General features: G+C 40.0%; 1 protein-coding gene across 4 annotated transcripts in view; it reads right to left on the bottom strand.

Moving 5' to 3' along the window:
* The window catches only part of sema4c (sema domain, immunoglobulin domain (Ig), transmembrane domain (TM) and short cytoplasmic domain, (semaphorin) 4C), a 132,454-nt gene that overhangs the window by 59,382 nt on the left and 47,185 nt on the right, over window positions 1-25,887 (bottom strand). For 2 of the 4 annotated variants that reach the window (XM_047381904.1, XM_047381903.1), the window contains 2 exons: window positions 22,658-22,794; window positions 6,669-6,880 (listed from right to left, as the gene is read on the bottom strand). In XM_047381904.1, the coding sequence (XP_047237860.1) occupies window positions 6,669-6,771 (103 nt within the window). In that variant the 5' untranslated portion in view covers window positions 6,772-6,880; window positions 22,658-22,794. The remainder of the gene's footprint in view (window positions 1-6,668; window positions 6,881-22,657; window positions 22,795-25,887) is intronic. The other 2 variants (XM_047381905.1, XM_047381906.1) reach the window with 2 other exon arrangements.

Raw genomic sequence — 25,887 nt, 5'->3', positions numbered from 1 at the left:
TATCTTAGGTTGTTATAGTTTTCTTAGATCGGTTTCCCTGAGTTTGTTATTTAGTCCCTTCTCCCATGGTTTAGTTTTGTTTCAGTTCACCTTTTCCTCAGCCTCCCTGCGTACCAGGTCCACACCTGTCTCTATTTCCTGCTGATTGCCTTGCCTCTCAATCCTTTGTTCCACATTCACTTCCCTCAGTTTAAAAGCTCAGTGTTTCCCATTACTGGTCGCTGGTTCCTCCCGTTCACTACCCTCTTGTGTTTTCTGCTGGCTTTATGTTTCCTCGTGGGAGAACTCATGTAAGTTTTGGAATCTATTCATGTAAAGCTTTAAGGAACCTTTGATTAAAGAAACTTGCTCTCATCATGCTGCTGCCCAGTGCTTGTCTGCATTTTGTTCCTCTACAGCCACAGACCATGACAATATTATATTGACGTACTGTTTAAAAATGTTGGTTGTTTTGCTCTGCCAAAGCTAAATCAGGTTGTTTTAAAATAAATAAAACTGTACCATGTCACTATTTAAGGATGAGAAAAAGTTCTGTGATAAAAGGAAAGAATCAAAAGTACATCTATACTGAGATAATTTGATATAACCGGGAAAGAAAAGGAATTTTGAAACATGTTCTTTGTCAGTGATCAGAGTGAGGAACGTATGAGGTGAAAATCACAAGTATGTAAGCTTGCAGCCCTCATTAGCAGCTCTACAATTGCCATATATATTGTTTGCAGAAAATGTCTCATTAGGGCCCGAAAGGGATTTATTTTCACTTGACAAAATGTGCTGAGAAGAAAAAAAAGTGGAATGTTAACATGTGAGTTTTGTAAACGTAAAAGAAAAGAAAGATAGCCGGGAAAAAAGACGAACAGATAGTTAGAAGAGAGGATGTTTGTGTTTCTTCTTCTGCATCCCCATGTAAGCCTCATGTAATTGCAGGGTGGGGGCAGGGATGGAAGTGGTGGGTGGGAGTAAATATTATCTTTTCAACCATCTCTGCCCCAGCATGACCCACCCTGTTCACTCAACACTCACAACTATATACGCACGCCTCCTGTACTGCCAGGAGCCCCAAATCCCTCAGACTGCCAACCTAAGCAGTACACACATGCACACGCATGCACACGCATACACATATAAACAAAGGCGGATTAGATAGACAGATTCACAGCCTCTCACACACACAAACACACGTATACACCCTCTCTCCTTTTATGCGAATAGGCATAAACACACGGCCCTCTTGGCCTCTTATTTGATAACACTCTTTTCTAGCACTTTTTTCTTCTTTCTGCCTAACTGAATGACATCTTCTACTTATGCACGAAGATATGTGTTAATATGAATGCGGCACAGTGATTCTGAAGTGCAAAAAGCAACAAAAGGTAAACAACCCGCTATGTTTGTGGATGCATGCGTGTGCTTCCCTCTCTCTCTCTGTTGGAAGTCTGAAATCCCTTTCTGTCCTTTTAAAGCATGAAGTTGTGAGCATCTCTTTTCTAGTCTCTCTACCACTTCTGTCAAGCTTTCTTTCCAACATCCATCTTCTCTCTCTTTTCATCAGGCCTTTCTCCTCTGACCTATCCCTCCCTCCCTCTGCAGTTTTTCCACTATTTTGTCTTTCTCATAACTCCTTCTTAGCACTGTAGGTGGAACTCATCCATATAAGTCAGTTAACCTAGTGTTCAGCCACTGGAGAAATCAGTTGGTGGTGATAATCTCACTTGTTTCCAGTGCAGACCAGCTGGTATTAGAAAACAGAAAAGACTGCAGTCAAGCATTAAAAAGGGTTATATAAAAGGGTATTTATTTTGTGAATAAGCAAAGCTGCATTCGAAGTGAGGTGAGCTACAGTGCCTTAAAAAAACACTCATACCATGGACCTTTTTCACATTTTGTCACATTACAGCCACAAACGTTTATGTTCCTTATTAGAATTTTATGTAGAAGATCAACACAAAGAAGGGCATAGTCATTTATCCTGATACTCATAAATAAAATCTAGTGTAAAAGATTTGCTTACTGCAAACATATAAATAGTAGAAGGCCCACCTGTATTTAATTTAATGTCAGTATAAATCAAGCTGTTATGTAAAGGCATCCGAGGTTTAGTTAGAGAACATTAGTGTGCAAATAGAATTATAAAGACCAAGAAACACAGAACAGGTCAGGATAAAGTTGCGGAGCAGTTTAGAACAGGGTTAGATTATGGTTAGATTATAAAATAATATCTCAAGTTTTGAACATCACAAAGAGAACTGTTCAGTCTCTCATATTAGAATAAATATGGAAACAGCAGTCTGTGGCACATCTGCAAACCTATCAAGACATGACCATCCACCTAAACAACAACAAAAAGGTCACAAAGGACAGCACTGACTGAATAAGCACCCAGGAGGGCAGTGTATTTGTTTCGATTCTTTCCAAATACAACAATAAGTGTGTCATTATTTCCCCTGTTAGGCCTCTGTCTCTTTATAAGTCCAATCTGGCTAAAAAGCAGCCCACTGTGTGTGTGCCAATGCTGACTCTTTGTTACAATGGAGAGTTTTACAGCAAACTCTCAACACCCTGTTGATTGTTTTTCCCCCCGACCTCATTCTCTTTTATTTCACTTCCAACCACAACACTGCAGAGGACTGACATATTAATTCTTGTGTTAAAGGAACATGGCTGTAAGTAAAACAAAACAAAAAAAAGATTTCACCAGCATGGTGGTGGCATGAGAGGTTTTGAAATCAACTCTCTGCCACCATTTTTTGAGAACAAGTGAAACTGGAGCTCTCTGAGAAAATGACACGAGAGCATTTCAGGTTCCTTCGGAAAGCCACTGCAGACAAAGGAGAAGAGGTGAGGAGAAGGATAACATACATAAAGAAATAGTGGGAAGAGCAAAAAAGAAGGAATAGATATGGGATAAAAGGCAGGATAGGTGCAACAGAGAATTGAGAAAAGTATACCCTTTTCCCTATACGCTTTCCCTTCTCTTTATAGTATCTGCCTAATCCCCAAGGGAGTGAGAGAGAAGACAGCACTTCCCTATGGAAGGATTAAAAAATGACTTTTCACAGCTTGCAACAATTGGCATTGTTCAGCAAAGAAAGCTGAATCTCCTGCAGAGAAGAGCTGAGATAAGGAGTGTGAATGCAGCTGAGTGAGGTATTAGACTGATGTATTGTCTTATTGAGGGTCGATGCCAGCCTCTTTATCAAAGGCCTGAAACCATCCACCTCTGATATAATGGAGAAACTCTCGGTTTGTTGTAATGGAACACCATTGTGTGATCATTAGTATTGAGTCAGATGTCTGCATCAGCCCAGTGGCTAGATGGAGGATTCCTCTAATTTAATAAGTCAGGCCAATAACTTTCAGGAAGCAGCAGTATTTGATATCTTTCAGCACAAACCTTTAATGTGATAGCAGGCATGAGTGAATCCATGTTTTTTTTCTCCCCTGGTGAACTGCTTTGGTGACCTTTGACTCACAAATTTTCAAATCACATTTAGCAGCCTGTCCAGAGGGGGATAACCTTTGTGGGAAATCAATGCTGAAGTTCAGAAGTGACAAAGCTTTTACAAACCTCTTGGTAGAAATACAGTGCTGTGAAAAAGTCTTGAGTTACCCTCAATTTCTTTATATTTTGTTTCAAAGTGTCCAAAGTTCTTCCAAGATTTCTGAAGATCTCTCAAGGTACTGTGGAAATTTTCAACCCTCTGTAAAGCACAATGTGATGCAATGAGCTTAAATGATGAAAAGAAGCTCATTACAAACAATAAACCAACGACGTGTCTATGAAAATGTTTTTAATTTTAGATATAAAAACAATATTATTGATTGAAGACCCATAAAAAGAATTTTTAACACAGAAATATTGTTGTATGTCCATGTTATGGCCTCCACAATCATGGTTATAACTACTGACACGAACCTGACCCCAATCCATTACACCATTCACAAGGAGAATAATCCCCAAATGCCACTGCTAAGGAACCTAGCTTTATTCAAGCATATGAAGAGAAAGGTGAAAGGAAGGAAAATATGTGCTAGAAAAAATGAGCTCAAGCATTAGGAATAACCAAATAAAAAACAAACTTTACTTTCATTCGAAAATAAGAGTTTTGACCACTGAGTAAAAGACAAGTCCTGTTTCCCCTTAGCCCATGCAAGACATTTCCATTAATACAGTCAGGTCCATTAAAAAGTGGGACATCGACTCAATTCTCATCTTTTTGGCTCCATAAACCAACACAATAGATTTAAAGTGAACTGCATACGTTCATCTGTAATTTGAGGGTATTTACATCCTAATCAGGTGAATGGTGCAGGAATTACAATCATTTGAATGTGCGCCTCCCACGTTTAAAGGGACCAAAGGTAATGGGACAAAGTAACAATTTTAAATCATTCCCTTTTCAATACTTGGTTGCAAATCCTATGCAGTCAATCACAGCCTGAAGTCTAGAAGGCATAGATGTCACCAGATGCTGGGTTTCATCCCTGGTGATGCTCTGCCAGGCCTCTACTGCAAATGTCTTCATTTCCTGCTTGTTCTTGGTGCATTTTCTCTTCAGTTTTGTTTTCAGCAAGTGAAATGCATGCTCAATCGGATTCAGGTCAGGTGATTGACTTGGCCATTGAATAACATTCCACTTCTTGCCTTAAAAAGCTTTTTGGTGACTTTTGCAGTATGCTTCGGGTCGTTGTCCATCTGCACTGTGAAGCGGCGTCCAATGAGTTTGGAGGCATTTGGCTGAATATGAGCTGATAATATAACCCAGAACACTTCACAATTCATCCTGCTGCTTTTGTCAATAGGCATGTCATCAATAAATACAAGGAAATCAGTTCCATTGGCAGCCATACAAGCCCATCCCATTACATTTTTCACCATGCTTTATTGATGAGGTGGTTTTTTTCTGTGCCCATACTCTACTCCTCCCATTACTCTGGTAGAAGTTGATCTTTGTTGCATCTGTCCATAGGATGCTGTTCCAAAACTGTAAAGCTTTTTAAGAAGTTTTTTTGATCTCGACTATTGTTGTGAAGGGGTTTTTCTTCACAAGGGAAATAATTCTTCGGTCATTTGTCTTCTGTGGTCTTCTGAGTCTTTTGGTGTTGTTGAGCTCACCGGTGTGTTCTTTCTTTTTCATGATGTTCCAAAATGTTGATTTGGACACGCCTGATATTTCTTCTATCTCTCTGATGGGTTTATTTTGATTTCTCAGCCTAATGATAGCTTGCTTCACTGATGGTGATAGCTCTTTGAATCTCATGTTGAGAATTAACTGCAACAGTATGAAAAATGCAAATATCACACTTGAAATGAACTCTGGACGTTTCATCTGCTCCTTATGAATGGGATAATAAGGGAAGAACATACACTTGGCTATGGAACAGCTAAGGAGCTATTTGTCCCATTCCTTTTGGTCCCTTGAAAAGTGGGAGGCACACATTTAAACAATTGTAATTTCTACACCGTTCACCTGATTTAAGTGTAAATGCGCTCAAATTAAAGCTGAAAGTCTGCAGTTTAAGCACATCTTGGTTGTTTCATTTCAAATCCATTGTGGTGGTTTATGGAGCCAAAAAGATGTCCCAATATTTATAGACATGACTCTATATATATTATAATATCTGGCAATTCAATTCAGTTTTATTTATATAGCGCCAATTTACAACACATATCGTCTGAAGGCACTTCACAAAACCAATTCAGTCGACTCATACAAATTTGAGGTCGGGTACATTTAAATTAATCCTAACTATCAAACAGTACAGTCAGATTCAGTTTATTATTCAAATTGGTTAAAAGGTTTTTCTATCTAAGGAAACCCAGAAGATTGCATCGAGTGCAGCATTCACTCCTCCTGGATAAGCATGTAGTGACAGTCGACAGTTCCTTGGATTGATTTGCAGCAATCCCTCATACTGAGCATGCATTTAGTGACAGTGGACAGGAAAACTCCCTTTTTACAGGAAGAAACCTCCATCAGAACCAGGCTCAGTGTGAGCGGCCATCTGCCACGACCGACTGGGGGTTTGAGAGAAAATAGCAGACACAAAAAGGAAACAGAAGCAATGATCCAGTAGCACTTTATATAGGAAAGAAAAGTGAAACATTAATGGTTATAGCTCCTTTAGTGGCTTCATCTAGGAGAGAAAGATAGCTAAGCAGATGAACTCTGCTTTCAAGTCTAAAGTATGAAAGAGAGCACATACAGCTAGTCACAGTAGAAGCTCAGCCAGTAGCTACAGTATGTCTAGGAGAGACAGGGTTAAACATTGAAAGACAGGGCCTTCCATGGCTTAACCTCCTATAGAAGTTTTTTGTGTGATGTTAGTAGTCTTTCCCATGATTGTATCGGCCACAATAACAGTTCTACTCTTTAAGTTTAAAACAGGCTACCCCCAAGTCATGTATTACATGTAGGCACAAGACTGGTTCAATTTACCCTGTTTACTGGGTTGAAAACAAGGCTAATTTAACGTACGGTACTTCCTCCTATGGTCAGCGGTTCCATTGACTGGGCTAAAAATGGGATACCACCCAAACACTGAAAGAACTTTCAAGGTCTGAAGAGACATAAACCTTTAGTTCCAAAATAAATGACTTTGAAGCTCCTTTAACCTGCATTTCATGTCATGGCCTGCAAGGTTTTAAGCTCTGTAAGTTCACTCACCTTGATATCTAACAGTCTTGCGTGGGACTGGGTTCCAGTTGAGACCCACTGACGTCTCCCATCCAACAAACAACATCAAGAGTAAGAACCTTGTCCCACCCATGGCTGCCACCTCAGCTCCTGTTTGTTGGATCTGTCACTCGGTGATGGACAGAGGGACCAATCAGTTGATCAGAGGGACTCAGGAGAAAAGGCCAGGTCCTGGCAGACTGCTGATAGATAGAGAGAGAAAACAACACATCAGCTGGGAGCTGCTATTTACTTCCTTTATTGCCCTGGTTGTATATCAGAAACACCTCTGCGGGAGCAGTATTTACACCATGCACATTTTTCAAGAGAACAAACAGAGCAGGATAAATATTCAAGCTTGGAAGAAATATAAATTTCTCCTTTTGAAAAGGCCCTATAAAACTGAAAACTATAATCAACAACCATATAAAGCAGTAGTGAAAGATGTAACTCATTAAAGCCTTAAAGAACAGCTGTAATGTGCTTTTATGTTTGTACACGTCTGCCAAGAAAAACAAACTACAACATTCAAATAACTTTTGGCTAGGGAAATCACGCAGGAAAGTTCTCCCTGCCACTCCCTCACTTTAAGTGATAATCTAGCAATCAGCACTCCGAAGGCTCAAAAACAGCTTATTGCCGCATTCTTGTCAAGCCGATTCAGCAGCCGTATATTAGGCTGGAGCTGAGTTATCAAAGTTAATTGGCACTGGCATCGCATCAAACACCAAAGTGTTGGGAGATGAATGTCGAGGCAAGGACAATTCAATAGAGCGGTGTTGTAAATGAATTGGTTTATATCTAATGAACATGTCAAGTGTGCGGCTAAAACGCGGCCTAATGACAGCTCAGGGTGAGTGGCTTGTTACTGTGCTCTGTGGGAGACAGATGGAGAGGGTGAGCACAGACATGGAGAAAATTTTGCACTAATAAGAAATAATCATGAAAGCAAACAAAATCAGCCTTAATATTCACCTTTATTTTCTGCTGAAATTCAGGCATTTGTTGATTTATTTCTACAGAGGTAATGATATAATGTCTAAGATTAACACAAACTGGATCCAAAATTCATCCTGGATTGATTTTAGGCTAAAAAGGGTATTTTGTAGATTTATCTATTGAGCTTGTAAGATATGTTTGAATTAAAAAAAATGGTTTTGGATCTATTAGGATTTTAAGAACTACTCTTATATAAGTACATAAAACATTCTAAAACAGTCTCTTGTAATTGCATCACTTAGTTTAAAGTCCACTGAGGTCCTAAAAACAGGAATATTCCATCCACTGAAACCACTTTGGACTACTACTAAGAATAATGTAGAAAACTGTCCATGGAGAAGCCTGTATTTATCTGACAAACTCACTTTTAAATGTCACTTTTAAGTGCTAAAGCACAACACGAAAAAGCCAATTCATTTCACTTCCACTTAAACTGCAGTCAAAACCTGAGATAGAAGTCTCAAAAGCTCAGCACAGAAAGGTGCTTGAAACTCTGCAGCATGCAGTATAAAGAGGCAAATCAATTTGTACAAAGAGCCTTAAAATGAATTCTTTTTTTATTGCATTAGCATAATTCCACACCGATAAAAATAGAAAAACCAAGCTTTAATTTAAGTACATTTGCTCAGTAGGAGAAAAAGATCCCATGTTAAGAAATTAATGTTTTTAATATGATATGCCAATAAGAGCTCTTACATATACCAAGCATGTTCATGGAGAAACACAAGATATCTGTAAGCTTCCCACCCTGCATGTGCTGCTACTGCTGCTGCATGTTACTGATTAAAATGGTGCTTCTGACAGTGGGTGATCGTTGAAGGGGTCCATTACAATATAAACAGGCAAACAATTTCAAACTTTAACTAGGCACAAAATCAGTATGTCGAACGAAGTTACCAACCCGCCTTCCTCGTCTATTCCCACATGTGAATATAAAATTCTGACCCTGGAAAACAAACATTTACTCTGTTTGGTGGATTGGCAGGGGAGGTAATTGAGATTCAGAAATGTGTGTGTGTCTATGTCCAGCTCGTGAGGTTGGTATTGATTACATTTTGAGCTGAAAAATAAATAAAACAGATTTTGAAAGAAAACCCTCACCCCACCTCAACACCCCTTTCTCTCTTCATCTCGGCATCAGATCATGGCGACGTGCCGTTAAATGAGCGTGCTTAAACCGCTGGATTTGGGTGAAAGCTCTGCAAGCCTTGCAGTGCAGTATAGCAGCTTTATTGGATCGATGCTGATGGCCTTTCCGGGCAAACGCTTGAGTGAGCGGAGAAAGGGATTGAGAAGAAGGAGCGAAGGCACGAGGCACTTGAAAGGATGTAAAGCTGAACGAGGGAGAGACAAGGTAAAGCAGAGAAGGAAAACCCTTCTCCCTCATCATCCACTGCTTCATCGTCATGCAAAAACCTAATAAAGCATAGAGGGCTTCTGGAGGGGCAGATTATGCTAGGCAGCAGCATGCAAACACTACTGGGGAAAAGTTTTGTCTCTCTGCAGAAAAAAACTTTCTAAATCTCATGGGTTTATTATCATGCCCACTCAGAAAAATGTGTGCTCTCTTCCAGCCTTGGTTCATTTGTGTTTTCTATACTTAAAAAGGGACAGCTTTCTCCCTGATCTGTCTGCTGTGTCCTGTAGTCTGCATGATGCTGTTTACTCACTAATACGCCCTACAAAACCTCCACAGATATATTTATGCTGAAAAATGTACACACAGATGGACTGTATTCATTAAGTAACTTCTCAAGGCATACTGAATGCGTTTTAAGGGGAACAGAGTAAAGTGGGCTGAATGCACATTTTCAGACGTATGTAAAAAATTGGGCTTTAGCACTTAAAAGTGACATTTAAAAGTGAGTTTGTCAGATAAATACAGGCTTCTCCATGAACAGATTTCTACATTATACTTAGTATTAGTTCAAAGTGGTACCAGTGGATGGAATATTCCTATTTTTAGCACCTTCTATCCACTGCATTAATATGAAATAGTATTAAATTCTAGGAAATAATAATTAAGTTTTTGGTTGCAACATAGTAAAATGCTGAAATGTTCAAGGTTGTGAAAAGTTATAAGGAGATTTATAAACGTTACCTGCCCAGATCGTACACTGAAGCAATCAGTGTACGATCAGTGTGAATTCTGCACTTCAATCTGAAGAATTTAGCATCCCTAACAACATGTGACAGTATTTGCATTGACAAAATTCAGCTATTAAAGATAAGACAAAATAACTACCTGGAGTAGTTTTCTGGATTCTTCATTGCCTCTCCTTAGTTGACACCGCTTTACAAGTAAAACTGCTCACTGAATCATCAAGGCAGTTCTGCTAGGAACTTTATGGGCAACAGGGGAGACGACTAGATTCAGCCTATGATGAATTTTTTTGTTTCTTTCCATCGAGCCAGCACATATAATCCCTCGCTGTGTCATAAGAAGATGAATTAAGTCTTGCTTCTCCCTGAAGACCAAATTAAGACAGTTGCTCCGTCTGTCACCGCGGTCTCTTTAAGGTCCTGCGGTGTCACATAACTCTGCAGGCGGTATCAAATCATCTCTCAGCTGCTGGTGTGTTGGTAAGCCCGCTTTAGCTAATGAGCTGAGACACAACAGCCTAATAATTTCTTTCACCACTCCACAATGGAGGGCTCATTAAAACATACAGAGAAATAGGCCACATGTTCTGATTAGGCTGCATAGCTCCTGCGTACCTGTCACATTATACATGTGGGTTCTAGCTGTGCATGTGTTTGGTGCGCACTTCGTGTCAGGGTGTATTTGGAGATCAGATGAGTCCCTCTAGGGAGAAACAACGCAGCATTGTTTCTAAGTGAGCGGATATCAGGCAAGGAAAAAATGGGAAGAAATGAACGTTTTCAACCCCAATCTGTCTGTCGTCTTTTTATTAGTGCTGTGTCGTTCTGGTTTCTGTTCTTGCCTTCCTGTTCTTCATATCCCCCAACTCGCCTCTCCTGGAAGCCAAACACGTAAAGACAAAACTCACAAACGAGGTCCTCTGTTGCATTCACTGCACCTTTCCAGGCTTTGTTTGCCTTTTAACCTCAACCTCTGACCTTTGGTGGGTTAGAGACAGCCTGGGTGGATTGAACCTCACCTTCCTCTCGGAATATCACACAAGGACACACTTAATGTCCATTAACCTGCAACTGCCCCCAATAATACACACACATTCAATCACGCAACGACAGGATGCACTTGGACAACACCGCCCCCAACCCTACATTCTCCCTAACAATCACAGAAGCTCAGTTCGCTTCCTTCCTTCCTTCCTTCCTTCCTTCCTGTCTTCTTAACCCCCCACCCCAGCACCATGTGCATCCTCTCCCTTCCCTCTGCCTTTTATTGCTCCGGCAGCATTTCAAATGCACACACAAATGAAAACTCGCTGCAACACACAAAGCCCGATTCAGCTGAACCGAACAAGCAGGATCAAACGATTTCACACCTTGAGGACAAAAGGGGTTGAGAGCGGCTCAAGGACTTTTATGGTGTGTTCTCCTCACTTTGAAATCATGACAAAGCAAAGCTGGTGCAGCTATGCCACATTAATGGTTCAGTTTCCTAAGACTACCAAAGGTGTTTTCAACATTCAAAATGGGTTTCTCTAATCAGAAGAACAGTCAGGGCAGCATTTTGAAATCAAGACTGTTCATTAGTAGCAGGGATTACCCTAGAACCTTCAAATAAATTTGCATAAATTGACAAAAGATACCACAAAAGAGGTTACTGTAAGAAATTTAACAAGTTCCTCTTGAAGAACAAAAAGGAAATTATAACAGTTATAGCAAGACAGAAAGAGTGACAAAACCCATGAATAATAATCATTTTTTGGGGAGATTAAAATAAAAATACCAGAGCTATTAGAACTTATAAGAACACTAAGTCATTGCTGTTATGATTTGGGGTTGTTTGGTTTCTGTTTTTTTTTCATATATGCTTCTCACAGTTTTTTAATCATGTTTCTGTTTGTTTTACTGGTCATGCTTTAGTTTTTGTATTCATGTTTCGCTAAGTTGTGTTCTTGGATTGGGCTTCTGGTTATGCTTTGGTTTCATGTTTTTCTAGTTAGATTTCTATTTGTTTGTATCCTTGAAGTTCTGTTTTGCCCCTGTCACGTTGTGTTCTGTCTGTTAATTATCTTTATTCGGTTCACTCGCACCAAGCTAATCTGTCTCCTTGCTCCACCTGGTTCACACTCCATATATACACACCTGTTCTGTTTATTCCTTGCGGAAACATTTTCAGATCTTGCTCAGGTCTTGTTTTTCGGGTCATGCCATGTCTGTCTTGCCAGCCCATTTATTGTTTTGTTCCTGCCTCTTCTGAGAGTGAGTTTTTCATTTTTTAGTCATTAAATCCTTATCACTTACCATCATGCTGCCTGCTAGTCTGCATTCTCAGTTACTTCGCTGCACACAGCCTAACAATTGCTGCATTTATCTCCTTTTTACAGGTAACACATTTTAGTTGAAATTTATAAAAGACAAGTTTAAACTGTAGCACAGTCCACATTTTTAAACCTACCCACAAAACAAAGCACTTATGACAAATTGTCTAAAACCTGAACTTCTTCCACACAGAAATATTGATTACAAAATGATAATTTGTGATCTGAGTTCATCCACTTTCATTTTTCTGACTCAAATGTATTCTGAAAGGTTCAAAATGTTATCTGAGATTCTGCGAGTCAACAGAGGCGCCTTGAGAGGTGACGCTGTCCATTCGATGAATTTCACAGCTGAGAGGTTTTGGTTAGAGTTCAGCCTTTAAAAACTTGGGAGGTCCCTCAGAATTCATTTTACAGATTTGAATCAGAGGTGAAAGAGTTTTGTGAAAACCTCAGCTAGATGCCATGAATATCAACATAAAGTCTGGCAGTTCATCGATGAAGTGATTTAAAGGTTGTGGGTTCAAATCCAGAGCAAAGCAGCTCCGACGCTGGACTAGAAAAATATCTTGTTACAGAGCTGATGGATGGACAGACAGACAGACAGATGAAAGAATGGATGGGTGACATCTTTTTGCACACTTATCCAGATCTAATTCTTAACTCAAATTGAACTGATGAATTGTTTATTAGGAGCCTTATAGCATATTTTAAAGCATCAGAATCAATTCGACCATGTTGCAAGGCGAATCTCCACACACAGGAGCAAATGAATAGCCTCATGCTGACCAGCTGACATTAAAGAGCTGTGTGTTTGTGGCCTTGTGTGTTTGCTAGTGGGCTGCATGGTCTGCTGGTGTTGAGCACAGATGAAAGACTGAGAAGCAAAGCAGGGTTTGACTGTAGAAGATGAATGCAAAAGAGAGTGTGATTGTGACAGAAGCAAGGCCCCTTGATACACCCAAAAGTTTGTACCATCATCTGCCAACTGTTTGAAACCTTCTTTAAAGCCTACATCATCAATATGTGCGACACTCAACAATTTTCATGCAACTGAGCACTTTATTTCCTTTATGTGCATACAATTAATGAATAATTTACTAAAATTACTTTATATTGACCTTGCAACTTCAGTTGTAATGTATATCTGATCAACATTACTACAGTACAAAGACAACTCCATTAGTCTTTTACCTTTAATGAAATTGTCAAAAAAACAAAAACAAACTAAAACTCCCATGTGAGCTGACAGTATTACATTTTAGCCTTCCTTGCCGTTGCCTCTCTCAGCTCCTTACTTCTTTTATGTCTCACTCCTAAGAGACCCTGTAAGCCTTTAAATTTCCATCTTCTCTCCTTTCATCCCTCTTCAGTGCTGCAGCTTTGGCTAGTTTGCCCTGCTCCTTCCCCTGGCTGCACTTCAACCCGCCTTGTTCTTCTTGTTACGGTCGGCTGGTCAGGCGTGGCCAGCTTATAATTCTTTGATCGGGGCTCTGATCTCCTCCATCAGTGCTGGGGGCTCCAGCTGATTACAGATGAAATGGATCTGATTTGAGCTCTGTCTGCGGGCCAAACACCTGCTCGTACCCGGGGAAGCAATTGAGGAGGAGAGGTCCAGATGAACCGGGCGGACAGGCGGTGAGCTGATGGAACAGCAGGACCATCTGTGCTTTTGGTTTGTGGTGGCAGAGACAGGGATGGAGGCAAGTTCTCTGGGGGTTACAGAACTATAAACAGAGTTCCTCAGCAAATATCTGAGCTTGTTCAAACCTTCAAATGTTCAAATCCTGCACATTAGTAGCAGTTCTTAGACTATGTCAGAAGACAATATTTCGAGAAATCTAAGATTCTAATCAAGCACATTGATAAATATAACACCTTTTTGAAACTGTGTTTTAATGTGCCAGGAATTTGTTGAAACCTTGGCTATTAAGACAAGATTTTAGGTGCAGTCACCCATAAAGCACTTTATGGTTGATCTTTAAATGTGTCAGCTGTCAAAATCTCTGCCTCATTAATAATTACAGGTTCCTACAGGGACAGATAGAAATTCATCCCTGGATCAGTGTATGCTGTGATGCTGTTAGTGTTGCTGTTCTCAGCTGAAATGATCAAATTATCGAACTAAAATCATTTTAGTACTATTTATTTTTTTAAACCTAAGCATTTCCATCCTAAAATATGGAATTTAAAAGAATAAAAACAGAATAAAAACACAATTGTGGGGGGAAAACGTGATCTAAACAATTAACAACATGGATTTTTTTTTGGGCTCGACTCATAATGAGGTCTAACAAGATCTTGCAATATTAAAATCATAGAATTGTTCTCATCAAACAGAAGTCTCAGGGAGTTATTGTCAGATAGGGAATTAGGTGTACAAATTACTATTTTTAGCCGTGGATATGAAGGTGTGTGCTTTAGGCCTGACATTGTGCGGCCATGTTTAAGACTATTGTTTAGAAGAAAGAAAGGAAGTAGTTCTTAAGCTGTCTTGTTGTGTTGACAGAGTCTCCTGAAAAAGACAATATCAGGCTAATAGTGTAAAAGCATTAGAAAAGCCTCTGCCACTTTTAAACTATTTTGTTTGGATACTCAGTACAAAAAGGGAACAGTAACAAAGAGACAGATAAGAATCATTTGCAAGAACCATGAGAACACCTGGACTTGCAAAGAATTACCTGCTAGGAAGGCTAATGTTAGCATGTGCTTCAGAGCTTCCTATTGGAGCGTTAAACCCTTGTTAAAACCACCTAAGAGTTAGACAAACTTAAACACCACAAAATATGGACAGGTTTGTAATTCTGAAAGCCTTACTCTATTTGTGAAAACAGATTCTCAGTTTTGTCAAAGTATTGTTAAAATCTTGTCCTGTTCTTGAAAACCCAATAATGTATAATTTCATCTTGTGAAATGGATGAATTGTGACACCCAACTCATAACTTATGCTTTTTCTGGAAATATATTGCCTGTATAAAAGCCCTCCTGAACATCTGGGGACAGTAAACACTATGGATGTTTTCAAAAGCAAAGTTAAGATTAATCTTTTTGATTTGGCTTTTAGCTGATGTTTGGAAATTAGGATAATTGATTCTTAAATCCACCCTAGATTAATATCTGCAGTATTATTGCAGTTTCAGATTGGCTTTATATTTTACATACTTAATTATTTAATTTTATTGTTCTGATCAATCATTTCTTACACCAACAAATTAAATGAAGATTTTAGTGTTTATATTTATGTAACATTTTCTATTTGTTCTGACCTTCGGTTTATCACTCTTATCTGGATGTTATACTTCTTAGAATTTTTATGTCTACCTCATCATCATCTCTTCCTCAGTCCAACCCAACTAAACCTTTTTTAAGAGATTTCTGTTGTTTTTTCACCATGCTTAGCCTAGGTTAGCTCATTATTATGTGTATTTGTATATGTTTTTTTCATTTGTGCTTAAAAGTCCTCAAAAATAAATAAATACTTATTAACTGACTGATTGATTGAAGAGAAGCTAATTACTGCAGAAAACAACAATACCGAGAGTTACTTAAAACTCTGTCTTTCATCTCTACCAGATTTTCCATCATGCTTCCTTTCTCTCAGGTTGACCTTGTGCTGTCAGTGCAGCGTCTGTTTTTTGAAGAGCACATGGATGCAGTGAGAAATTATAAAAACCATGTGCGCTCTGCCCTGCCGTGACCCGCCTGTCCTGCCAGTCGGCCCAGGGGATGCTGGGGCAGCGCTCTGACCTGTCATCAGTGTTCAAACCCATAACTGAGCGAGCCTGACCAGTATCGCATGTTGATCCGCTTTGCTACAGGCAATATAACCAATTCGCTGGCACACACACCTACAGTAACACATAAAATACTATTTGAACAAATAATGTATTTTTGGTTATCTGTTCAAATACTTTAGAAAATGTAAATGCTACTAATAAACATGGTCGTTTACATGCATTATATGTTTTCAGACACATTAATTTAATGTGGAACAAATAAAAAGTCCACTGGAAAGGAAAGGAAAGGAGTAAAAATCAGAAACAGAATGCTTCATTACATAACACAAACACATAGTGTTGAATTCAGCGCTCACGTGTGCTGCAACCTGTTTTTCACATATTACTGCACTTATCAACTTGTGCAAATATTTAGCATTTTCCCCTCCAGCCACTCTCAGACTAACAAAAAGTTGACAAACTTTCTCCATTCTGTTTCAAAGCTCATTAAAAGGTTTCACCTTGGTGCAATTCAGAGCTGTAATCAGCTCTGAATAATAGAAAAGGGTCGTATTGACGCCCGTGGGCACCAGACATACTGTCTCATTTCAGAACAACACCCACTGGGTGTGTGAATGCAAAACACGACGAGGCCCGCAACACACACACCCCCGCACACACTGTCTAACTCTCACTTTGGTTTGCCATGCAGGCTGAGAGTCCCTGAGACTCTCACCGTGTACTCTGGCTTCGGGAGGGGAGGGACCACCTACTATGCTCCTTCGGGGGCTAATTGTCCAGTAGCACTCTTGTGCTTTTCTTCCCACTCTCTGTCTTGTTTCCACTACTCCTACCTGTTCTTTTGGAAGACGTTCAGGAGTTCAAACTGAGCCCAGAGCCCTGCAACCCAGTAAGGTGCCACAGGGCAGAAAGCTTACACCTAGCTGGACTCCTATACAGAAGCAGCCCACACGTCTCTTACTGGTGGGCAGGTCAGGTGGAGTAGGATTCACTTAAAGAGACAAAGTGGAAAAGCAATACTACACCTATGTGCAAAGATTTGTACACTGCAGATGTTTTGTTTTTACCATGGCTAGCAACATTAGGGTAAGCGTGGTGTGCATGTGCATTCAGCCTATTTTCTTTGACACCCTAAAAAAAATATATTCAATCCAACTATCACATACAGAGGTCACATACATTTCTATCCACTTCACAATTATTGGATCCTTTATAATACTTTTGTAAGTCACTGTAGGTCAAGATTCGTGGTTTCGGATGTATAGTGATTCTAGTCAACTTCTGAGCAATAAGCAGGGGACTTTAAAGCAAAGTAGGGAAATAACCTGTGCCCTTGGGCAAAGCATTTAACCCAGCAACCCTCAATGTGTTCAATGGCTGCAAGACGTTCAGCGATAATGACAGACTTAAACTTGGCCACTGGGCAGTTGCCAGAGGCCAAAATTAAACAGCATGGTTTTACTGTGCAGCTCCCATGAATAAATGTGCATTGCTGTGAAAAATGCAAAGTAGGACACTTCTAAAGTGGACTGTGCATACTCAGCAGGAGCAAATTCTTTCCAGAGGATAAAATGTACACCCCATACCCACCAAAAAAAATAAATAAATGGAAGCCTATCATATCAGTTAGCCGAACCAGCAGTCATCAGCAAAATAAACCTGGCAGATAATGTGTACTATACAGTGCAGAAAAGATATTTGTTGACAGGAGCAGAAGTGAAAGGTGAGACGAATCAAATAAGAATGGCGAGCCTTGATGCTCTAAGCCAGGGTCTATTAGCGCCTGATTGCACGCATTAAGAAAGAAATTGAGAGAGAAGCGATCCAAGAACCATGTGCACGCCTTCTTCAGCCAGACTCTACATTAACCACCGCCTGCTCTCTACTTTGTTGAACACACAGGCTGATCGATAGCAATGAGTAAGGTGGGGGAGGGTGGGGGGGTGGGTGGAGTTGGATGGAAGGACGTGAGGAGAGTAGGAAAGACGAGAGACTCGAGCTTTACGGTAAGATAAGCCAGGATCGATGGTGAGACAACGCGGGCTGCTGCGTGGATGGAGGGGATAGAGGAATGCAAGATGCAGCACATTTACACCCCTTCACCTCATCAACTCTGTGTGTGTGTGTGTGTTTGTGTGTGTATATGTTCAGAAAGCAAACTAAATAAAAAAGATACATGACTTTTGATAGTTTTCATACCAAGGTTTTAAATGTTTGTGCACCACAGCATTCCTACAGTTTAAAATTCTTTTCAATAAAATGCTAAAAAAGAGCTGGAGTAACAGGAATTGTCTCAGTCTGTTTGTAGCATAGAGCAACACAACGCTGCCCCTCCTCTACCTGTTCCAGCACACTGCGGGTCAACTGGCTAAAAGAAGGCTACCACCCACTTCTCTCCCTTAAAGAAATGATAATTTCTGCTGTTTGGAAACATTTTTGGTTGAAAAGTCATGGACAGTCGTGGTGTGGAAACTAAAGACTTGGCAATACCTTGAAATGACGGACATGTCAGAGAGTTCTAACCTGGATGCCCCTTTGACGTTTGAACTTTCTTTCAGGTAAACAAAACATCATATTGCACTTCACATTTTAAACAGTAATGTCACTGCAGAGGAAGTCCCTTCCTAATGTACAACTTTAACCACACAATGTGATCCTCTAAGTGTAACTTTCAGGCATTGTTTAATGTTTATGTAACATTTTGCAAATGTTTTTCCCTCTATGTTCATGTTCAATCATACTATGCTTTTAAATACAAATGTGCCATCAGACTCTAACCTATCTTTGTATTAAAGATTATAATTCTGAGAGAATTTCATACCAGCCATGTCAATGAAAGATTTTTACTATAAAAAGTTGTTTCATGAGCTGGAAAATAAGAGAAACTAACTTTAATGTAGTAAAGGTTGGAATGTGTCAGAGTGCATTGAAGACATAGTTTAGGACATGAGAACATTTATGTTCAATAAAATATAATGCTCTTTTTTTTTGGAGCTATTTCATGGTCATATGGAGAGAAATTCTTCAGTCATTTTAAACAAAGAGCTGAAAAGATGCTTCAAGGTAGGTTTTAATAAAGCCTGTATTTCTGCTCTTTTATGGTAATTAGATTTTGACTAGAATAGAATTTTACAACTGTACATCTTTTTTGCTCTTTGAATTCAAATTAAAAAACTATTTGTAAAATGAATATATGATGTAAAGCTTTAGATTTAAACAGCAACCCAAGGGGCTGTTAAGGTTTAAAAATCAGCAAACAAAACCAATCGGTCAAGCAGCAAAATAAATCTGTGACTCAATTAAATATCTTTTTTTTCCTCTTGCAGAACTACTTAGGGAGTCACAAGAGTTTCATTGTTTTTGTTTTGTGAACCTGGAAAAGGATTTCACCTCTAAGGGCTATCGGGCGCAGTCGTGGAGATTAGGGTGTCACATCTTTGCTTTTTGCAGATGATGTATTGTCGGCATCTTTAAGCCCAGATCATCAGTGTGTACAATAACCAGGGGGGTTGGTGGGATTGAGGGTGTAGAATTAATGTGCTTCTCCTCTACATCAAAAGACATCAGGTGAAGTAAATCAGAATGCCTCCTGGGTGCCTTACTTTGGAGGTTTTCTGAATCAAGAAAACCTCTGATCAACAACTATACATCCCTTGGAATGACTTGGAATCCCCCAGAATGGGCTGTTGACTGTTACTGGGGAGAGCGGTGTCTGGGTTTACCTTATAAACACCTGAACTCAGATAGGCGTAAGACAAAGGAAGGTTAGGTGATGTAAAATTATAATTTGGTAACTGGGGGAGAAATTAATGCAACTCTTTCTGCACTGATGGATTTACTGCATATTGAATAAACTGTATTTTTTCAGCACAGTGAGCAAACACAAAAAGTGCTGGGTCTCCATTAACACAATGAACTGAAAATTAAAACAACACTTGCTTTGTTGCAGTAAATAAAGGCCCGTTTATTGTTTTGCTTTAATGTAATCAGCTTGTAGTGCATGTACTGTATATGTCAGTGTGCATGGCTGCTTTCAGTGAATTAACGCTGCTACTCCTGCTTGGCTGATGGATGCATGCATTTAGGGGCAACATATTTATCAGAGCCTTCCTGACACCTGTCACAATGCCGTGATAACCTGCGTCTGTATCTGTCATGATTTTTTTTTCCTCCACCTCCCTCGATCTCTCTCTTTATCTCTGTGCCTTCACTGTCACCACCCTCCATGTTCTTCCCCCTCCCTTAAGCTCCCAGCTTGTCTGTGATGACACCCTGTCAGAGAAAAGTCATTTATGATCAGCAACCAATATCCTCCCTTAGATAAACACACTCTCTCAGAGTTGCAGATCGAGAGAACCAGAATTATTAGAGAGAACGAGGGATAAGTGTGTTGTGATGTGGTGAAAGAGAAACGCACACTTAAAGAAAAAGTAGAGATTTAGAAAAAGGAAGAATGTTGCCTGAAGCTGTTTTTTCACAGCTTTGTGTCACTGTGTGTGTGTGTGAGTTTGTGTGCGTTTCCACGGCATGGTTGTTCCCCATTGTCACAAAACACGCCTGTTTGTCTGCGTGTCCATCTTCACTCTGGCACGTCTCAGTATTCTACACATTCGCTGGCATACAAATGACTTTTTTTATCAGAGGCAATTTACTTCAGTCTGCTGGAGCTCACGGTCGCTCAATCAGGCAGACAACTAATCGTACATGAGAGAGCGCTTCATCACACACTTCAAAAAAAGAGGGGAGCCACCCACTAACTAACACACACTGAGACTCAAACAGTGACATTCAGTGTTTTACTATGATAAACACATATGTTTGGGTTAAGAGATTAAAGGAACGCAATGAGGAGCTAGCTGCAGATTAGCAGCAACCATTTTAGCTTTATAGTTTTATCATTTATGTCTATTCACAACTGAACACTGAACTCATCATCATTAGTGACCAGATGGAAACTTGGGGCAACTCGTTGATTGAAAGCCTTTACAAATAATTGTTGAATTGGTAGTTATTTGCTAGGCTAGGTATTTCTCTTGTCAATTTAAAGAGCCTTGCAAAGGCACACTTTGTTCTCTTAGAACCAGCTCTGGCTGTATATTTTAGGTCCTTTTTTTCCTGCTAAAATGTGAGCCTCTACCTCAATCTCAAGTCTTTTGCAGCCTCTAACCAGGTTTCTTTCACTTCCATCTTTCGGTCATCTTTTATTCTGACCAGCTTCCATGTCCCTGCTGAAGGTAAGCATCCACACAGTATAATGTGCCACCACCATGTTTCGCAATGAGGATGGTGTGCTCAGGGTCATGTGCAGGGTTAAGTTGTCCACCACCCAAAGGGTTTTACAATTAGACAAGAAACTTCAATTTTCATCTCATCTGACCAGAGCACCTTCTTCCGCGTGTTTGCAAGGCCCCGTACATTTCCTGCGGCAAACTGCAAAGGGGAAGTATTATGTCTTTCTTTCCACAATCACTTTCTTCTTGTCAGTAGAGTACTAATTGCAGTACTCTCACACCTGAGTTGCAGAAATCTGCAGCTCAGGTGTGAGAGTTGTCATTATCTGATTGTCATTGACCTCCAATCAGATATATGTATGCTCAGTTTAAGGGGTTCATTTTCATTTCATTTCAAAATGTAATTGAACGTGACAGCTATTATAAAAAAGCAAAATGTACTAATATAAAATATATTAGTACATTTTGCTTGAAACCACATTTGCTATAAATTTGTGTCTTGTAAAATAGATTGTTTGCACAGGATTTTGTTTAGGGTTAACATATTAAGGAGGGATGAATAGGAACACACACTAAATGGCAATGCACCACTCTGTGTTGGTTAATCCAATAAAATCTCAAAATAATACAATGATGTTTGTAATTTAACTGACATAAGGGAAAACGTTCAAGGCCTGTAAATGATTTTGCCAGACAATATGTTGTTTATGCTAAGCTAAACCAAATTGGCTTATAGTCAATGGCACATCAATCTCACTCTTTATTAGAGACTGAAGGCCAAAATGAAACCTTAAAACATTTACTGAGCCATTTTATACCAAAAAGCAATCAGTGACAGCGAGAGCAGTGCTATGTTTTCATTAGCTCCCACCGGTTTCTTTCCACAGTCAGAAAACAGAGAATCAGAGAATACGAACCACATTGAAACTATAATAAATGACTTCAGGTACAATCTGATTTATCTTTAGATCATGACAGAGAGCATGCCAACTTTTATTTACAGTGAACCTAAACTTTAAATTTAGTGCCTCAGATTATATATTGCTCTTACAGGTGAAATTTAGGCACTCCTTTCTCTTCTAATCACCAAAAACCTGCACGGATCTGATGTGAGCAGCCATCCTCACTCACTCACCCACACACCCACCCACACACACACACACACACACACACACACACACACACACACATGCATACCTTTGCATCCAATAACCTTCAACATCGTTATTAATGAAAACACTCAGAAATCTGAAATCTGATATCCGACCCAAATCCAACCTTTCTCCCTTTTTGGTTCCCCATTTTTTCACTTATCTTATGAATGGCTCATGGATCTCTGTTCGCTCTTTGTCTCGCTGCAAAATAATTTCTTTCTGGGAGTTCCTGAAAATGACTATAATATCCATATCCCTATCTGACAACTGCTCCCCCTTCCCTTACTCATATTCACTTTCTTATATCGTCTTTTCTCTCATGTTGAATGTCCCAGCATCCCTCCTCTCAGGGTTGTTTGCTAAGGAAGGTTTCAGAGGAGAGAAGAAAACATGTATCTCTGTTTTTCTTCTCCTCCCTTTGTTCTGTATTTTTTACTTTCTTACTTGTTTTTCGCCTCCTCCCTCGTGCGCCTCTGTGCTTTCCTTTTAATCTCCTCTCTGTTCTGTTTTTTTGTGTTAGCTCCTGAATTTTTCGTGAATGTTGAATAGCGACAGTTGACTCAGATGAAGGTCACATTGGCCTAAAGGAGAAAAAGAAGAGAGGGTGGGGATGATGAGTGAGGTGGGTGGATTGTGGTGTGTTTGCATAAAGGTGAGACTAACGAGGAACTTTAAGCCTTCTGATGTCTCAGTTTAAACAAGTTCAAAAAACTGCATTTACAAATACACAAACATTCACTTTGGATATCCAGGGCTGTAGCTACTATTGAGGACACCAAGGTCCGGACCTCAGTATTATTCTGTTGTGTATAAAATACAAAATTGACCAAAACAATGCTTTCGAATGAAGTGGTTTTCTGAGTAGCTTCCCATGTTACAGGTAGGATGCGCTGCAACTGTGTAAGGCAGCCACACTCAGTGTCTACAAAGAAGAGTGCAGCTTTGCATTCCCAAGCGCTAAAATAAAGACCAGAAGAAGAAGGCTGCAGCTGACGGTGAGATGTAACTGTGGTAACTTGTTAAAAATATTGTACTTCAATTTAATTCTTCACCAAATAACAGTTCACCAGTCTTCACCCTTCATAACACTGTTTAAGTTTAGTTAGAATAGTTACAGCCCATTGACGCGTTTGATTTATGTTGCCGCGTTTTTCGTGAGCAGCTGTGACTGTCGAAAAGGGAATTTGGGTCGGACCAAAGTGCAGACAAGAGCTTGGCTGCCGCATCTTAGTTTATTCTCAAAAGGTCAAAAATGTAACAAAACACTGCAGGTATGAATCAGACTCAAAATCCAAAACTTACAAAACACTGCAGGTACTATGGCAAAACGTAGCATAAGTTTCCAAGCGAAGCATAAACAAAGCATAGTCATGGTAGGGAAAGGGGTAGTGACGAACACATGGAACCAGCAACGAACAGAGACACCAAACCAACTAATATACTGGGGAAAGACAAAGGCAGGTAATCAAGGGAACTGAGAACAGGTGCGACAAGGAGGCAGGGAAGCAGATGGAACAAGTGAAACAAATACCAAACCATAACTAAACACAGAGATACTAAATAAGAATCCAAGGGTGAATAATAATAATAATAATACCACAAAAAGTAATAAGAAAGCAACCACAAAAGAAACTAAGAGCTAGAGGAAGACAAAATACACACTAGGAGATGGTAGGAGGAAAAGAAACTAATAAACATGATGCCAAAACAAACTAGAAAACAACTAAACAAAAGTAAAACACAAAGCCACAAACTAAGTCCACAAATGTCAAACCCTGACAGTGACAGACTAATGATGTTTCTATTGCAAGTCCATTAAGTTTCTATTCTGTCCATTAAATTAAGACAGAAAGATTTTCTTTTCAAAGCTCAGCTTTGAGGGGAAGAGTGTGATGAAAAGACAAAGAAGTGGTGAAGGTCAGAGAGATTACATAGATGGCTGCTCTCCATCTGCTCCAGCCAGGATACATTGCTGAGACCCATGTCCCTGTGTTGTTCAAAACAAGCAAAAGCTGGCCTTTAGTACATTCACTTTACTGGTTACTACTGACCACGGACAGATGTGTTACGTTATTACGGTGATATCCAGGCTAAATTTGACTGCAAAGAATACCGTACACATTAGTTTCGTTATAAAATACAGGGGTTGGACAATGAAACTGAAACTCCTGTCATTTTAGTGTGGGAGGTTTCATGAATAAATTGGACCAGCCTGGTAGCCAGTCTTCATTGATTGCACATTGCACCAGTAAGAGCAGAGTGTGAAGGTTCAATTAGCAGGGTAAGAGCACAGTTTTGCTCAAAATATTGAAATGCACACAACATTATGGGTGACATACCAGAGTTCAAAAGAGGACAAATTGTTGGTGCACGTCTTGCTGGCGCATCTGTGACCAAGACAGCAAGTCTTTGTGATGTATCAAGAGCCACGGTATCCAGGGTAATGTCAGCATACCACCAAGAAAGACGAACCACATCCAATAGGATTAACTGTGGACACAAGAGGAAGCTGTCTGAAAGGGATGTTCGGGTGCTAACCCGGATTGTATCCAAAAAACATAAAACCACGGCTGCCCAAATCACGGCAGAATGAAATGTGCACCTCAACTTTCCTGTTTTCACCAGAACTGTCCGTCGGGAGCTCCACAGGTTCAATATACACAGCCGGGCTGCTATAGCCAAACCTTTGGTCACTCATGCCAATGCCAAACGTCGCTTTCAATGGTGCAAGGAGCGCAAATCTTGGGGTGTGGACAATGTGAAACATGTATTGTTCTCTGATGAGTCCACCTTTACTGTTTTCCCCACATCCGGGAGAGTTACGGTGTGGAGAAGCCCCAAAGAAGCGTACCATCCAGACTGTTGCATGCCCAGAGTGAAGCATGGGGGTGGATCAGTGATGGTTTGGGCTGCCATATCATGGCATTCCCTTGGCCCAATACTTGTGCTAGATGGGCGCGTCACTGCCAAGGACTACCGAACCATTCTTGAGGACCATGTGCATCCAATGGTTCAAACATTGTATCCTGAAGGCGGTGCCGTGTATCAGGATGACAATGCACCAATACACACAGCAAGACTGGTGAAAGATTGGTTTGATGAACATGAAAGTGAAGTTGAACATCTCCCATGGCCTGCACAGTCACCAGATCTAAATATTATTGAGCCACTTTGGGGTGTTTTGGAGGAGCGAGTCAGGAAACGTTTTCCTCCACCAGTATCACGTAGTGACCTGGCCACTATCCTGCAAGAAGAATGGCTTAAAATCCCTCTGACCACTGTGCAGGACTTGTATATGTCATTCCCAAGACGAATTGACGCTGTATTGGCTGCAAAAGGAGGCCCTACACCATACTAATAAATTATTGTGGTCTAAAACCAGGTGTTTCAGTTTCATTGTCCAACCCCTGTATGTGTATTACTGGATAAAGCACGCTTTAATTATATTTGTGTTCTTTTAGAAAAATATTTCAGTAAGTGATATCTAAAATGAATTCAGACTCAAAGGCAGACTAAGGCAGGTAGATAACTTTAGTCTGTTTTTGATTTGTCAGGAGAGACAGGTAAGAAGTATGCTCAAATCTTGTGTTCTGAATGTGAACAATCAACATTCATATAAACTAATTCATGTCATTTCAGTGAGTCAACATAGTTGTGCCCCGAGTCCCCTGTTG

The sequence above is a fragment of the Girardinichthys multiradiatus genome, chromosome 12, assembly GCF_021462225.1.
Source record: "Girardinichthys multiradiatus isolate DD_20200921_A chromosome 12, DD_fGirMul_XY1, whole genome shotgun sequence".
Taxonomy (NCBI): domain Eukaryota; kingdom Metazoa; phylum Chordata; class Actinopteri; order Cyprinodontiformes; family Goodeidae; genus Girardinichthys; species Girardinichthys multiradiatus.
Note: the sequence above shows the minus strand (reverse complement) of the source record. Positions and strands in the feature narration are given on the sequence as shown.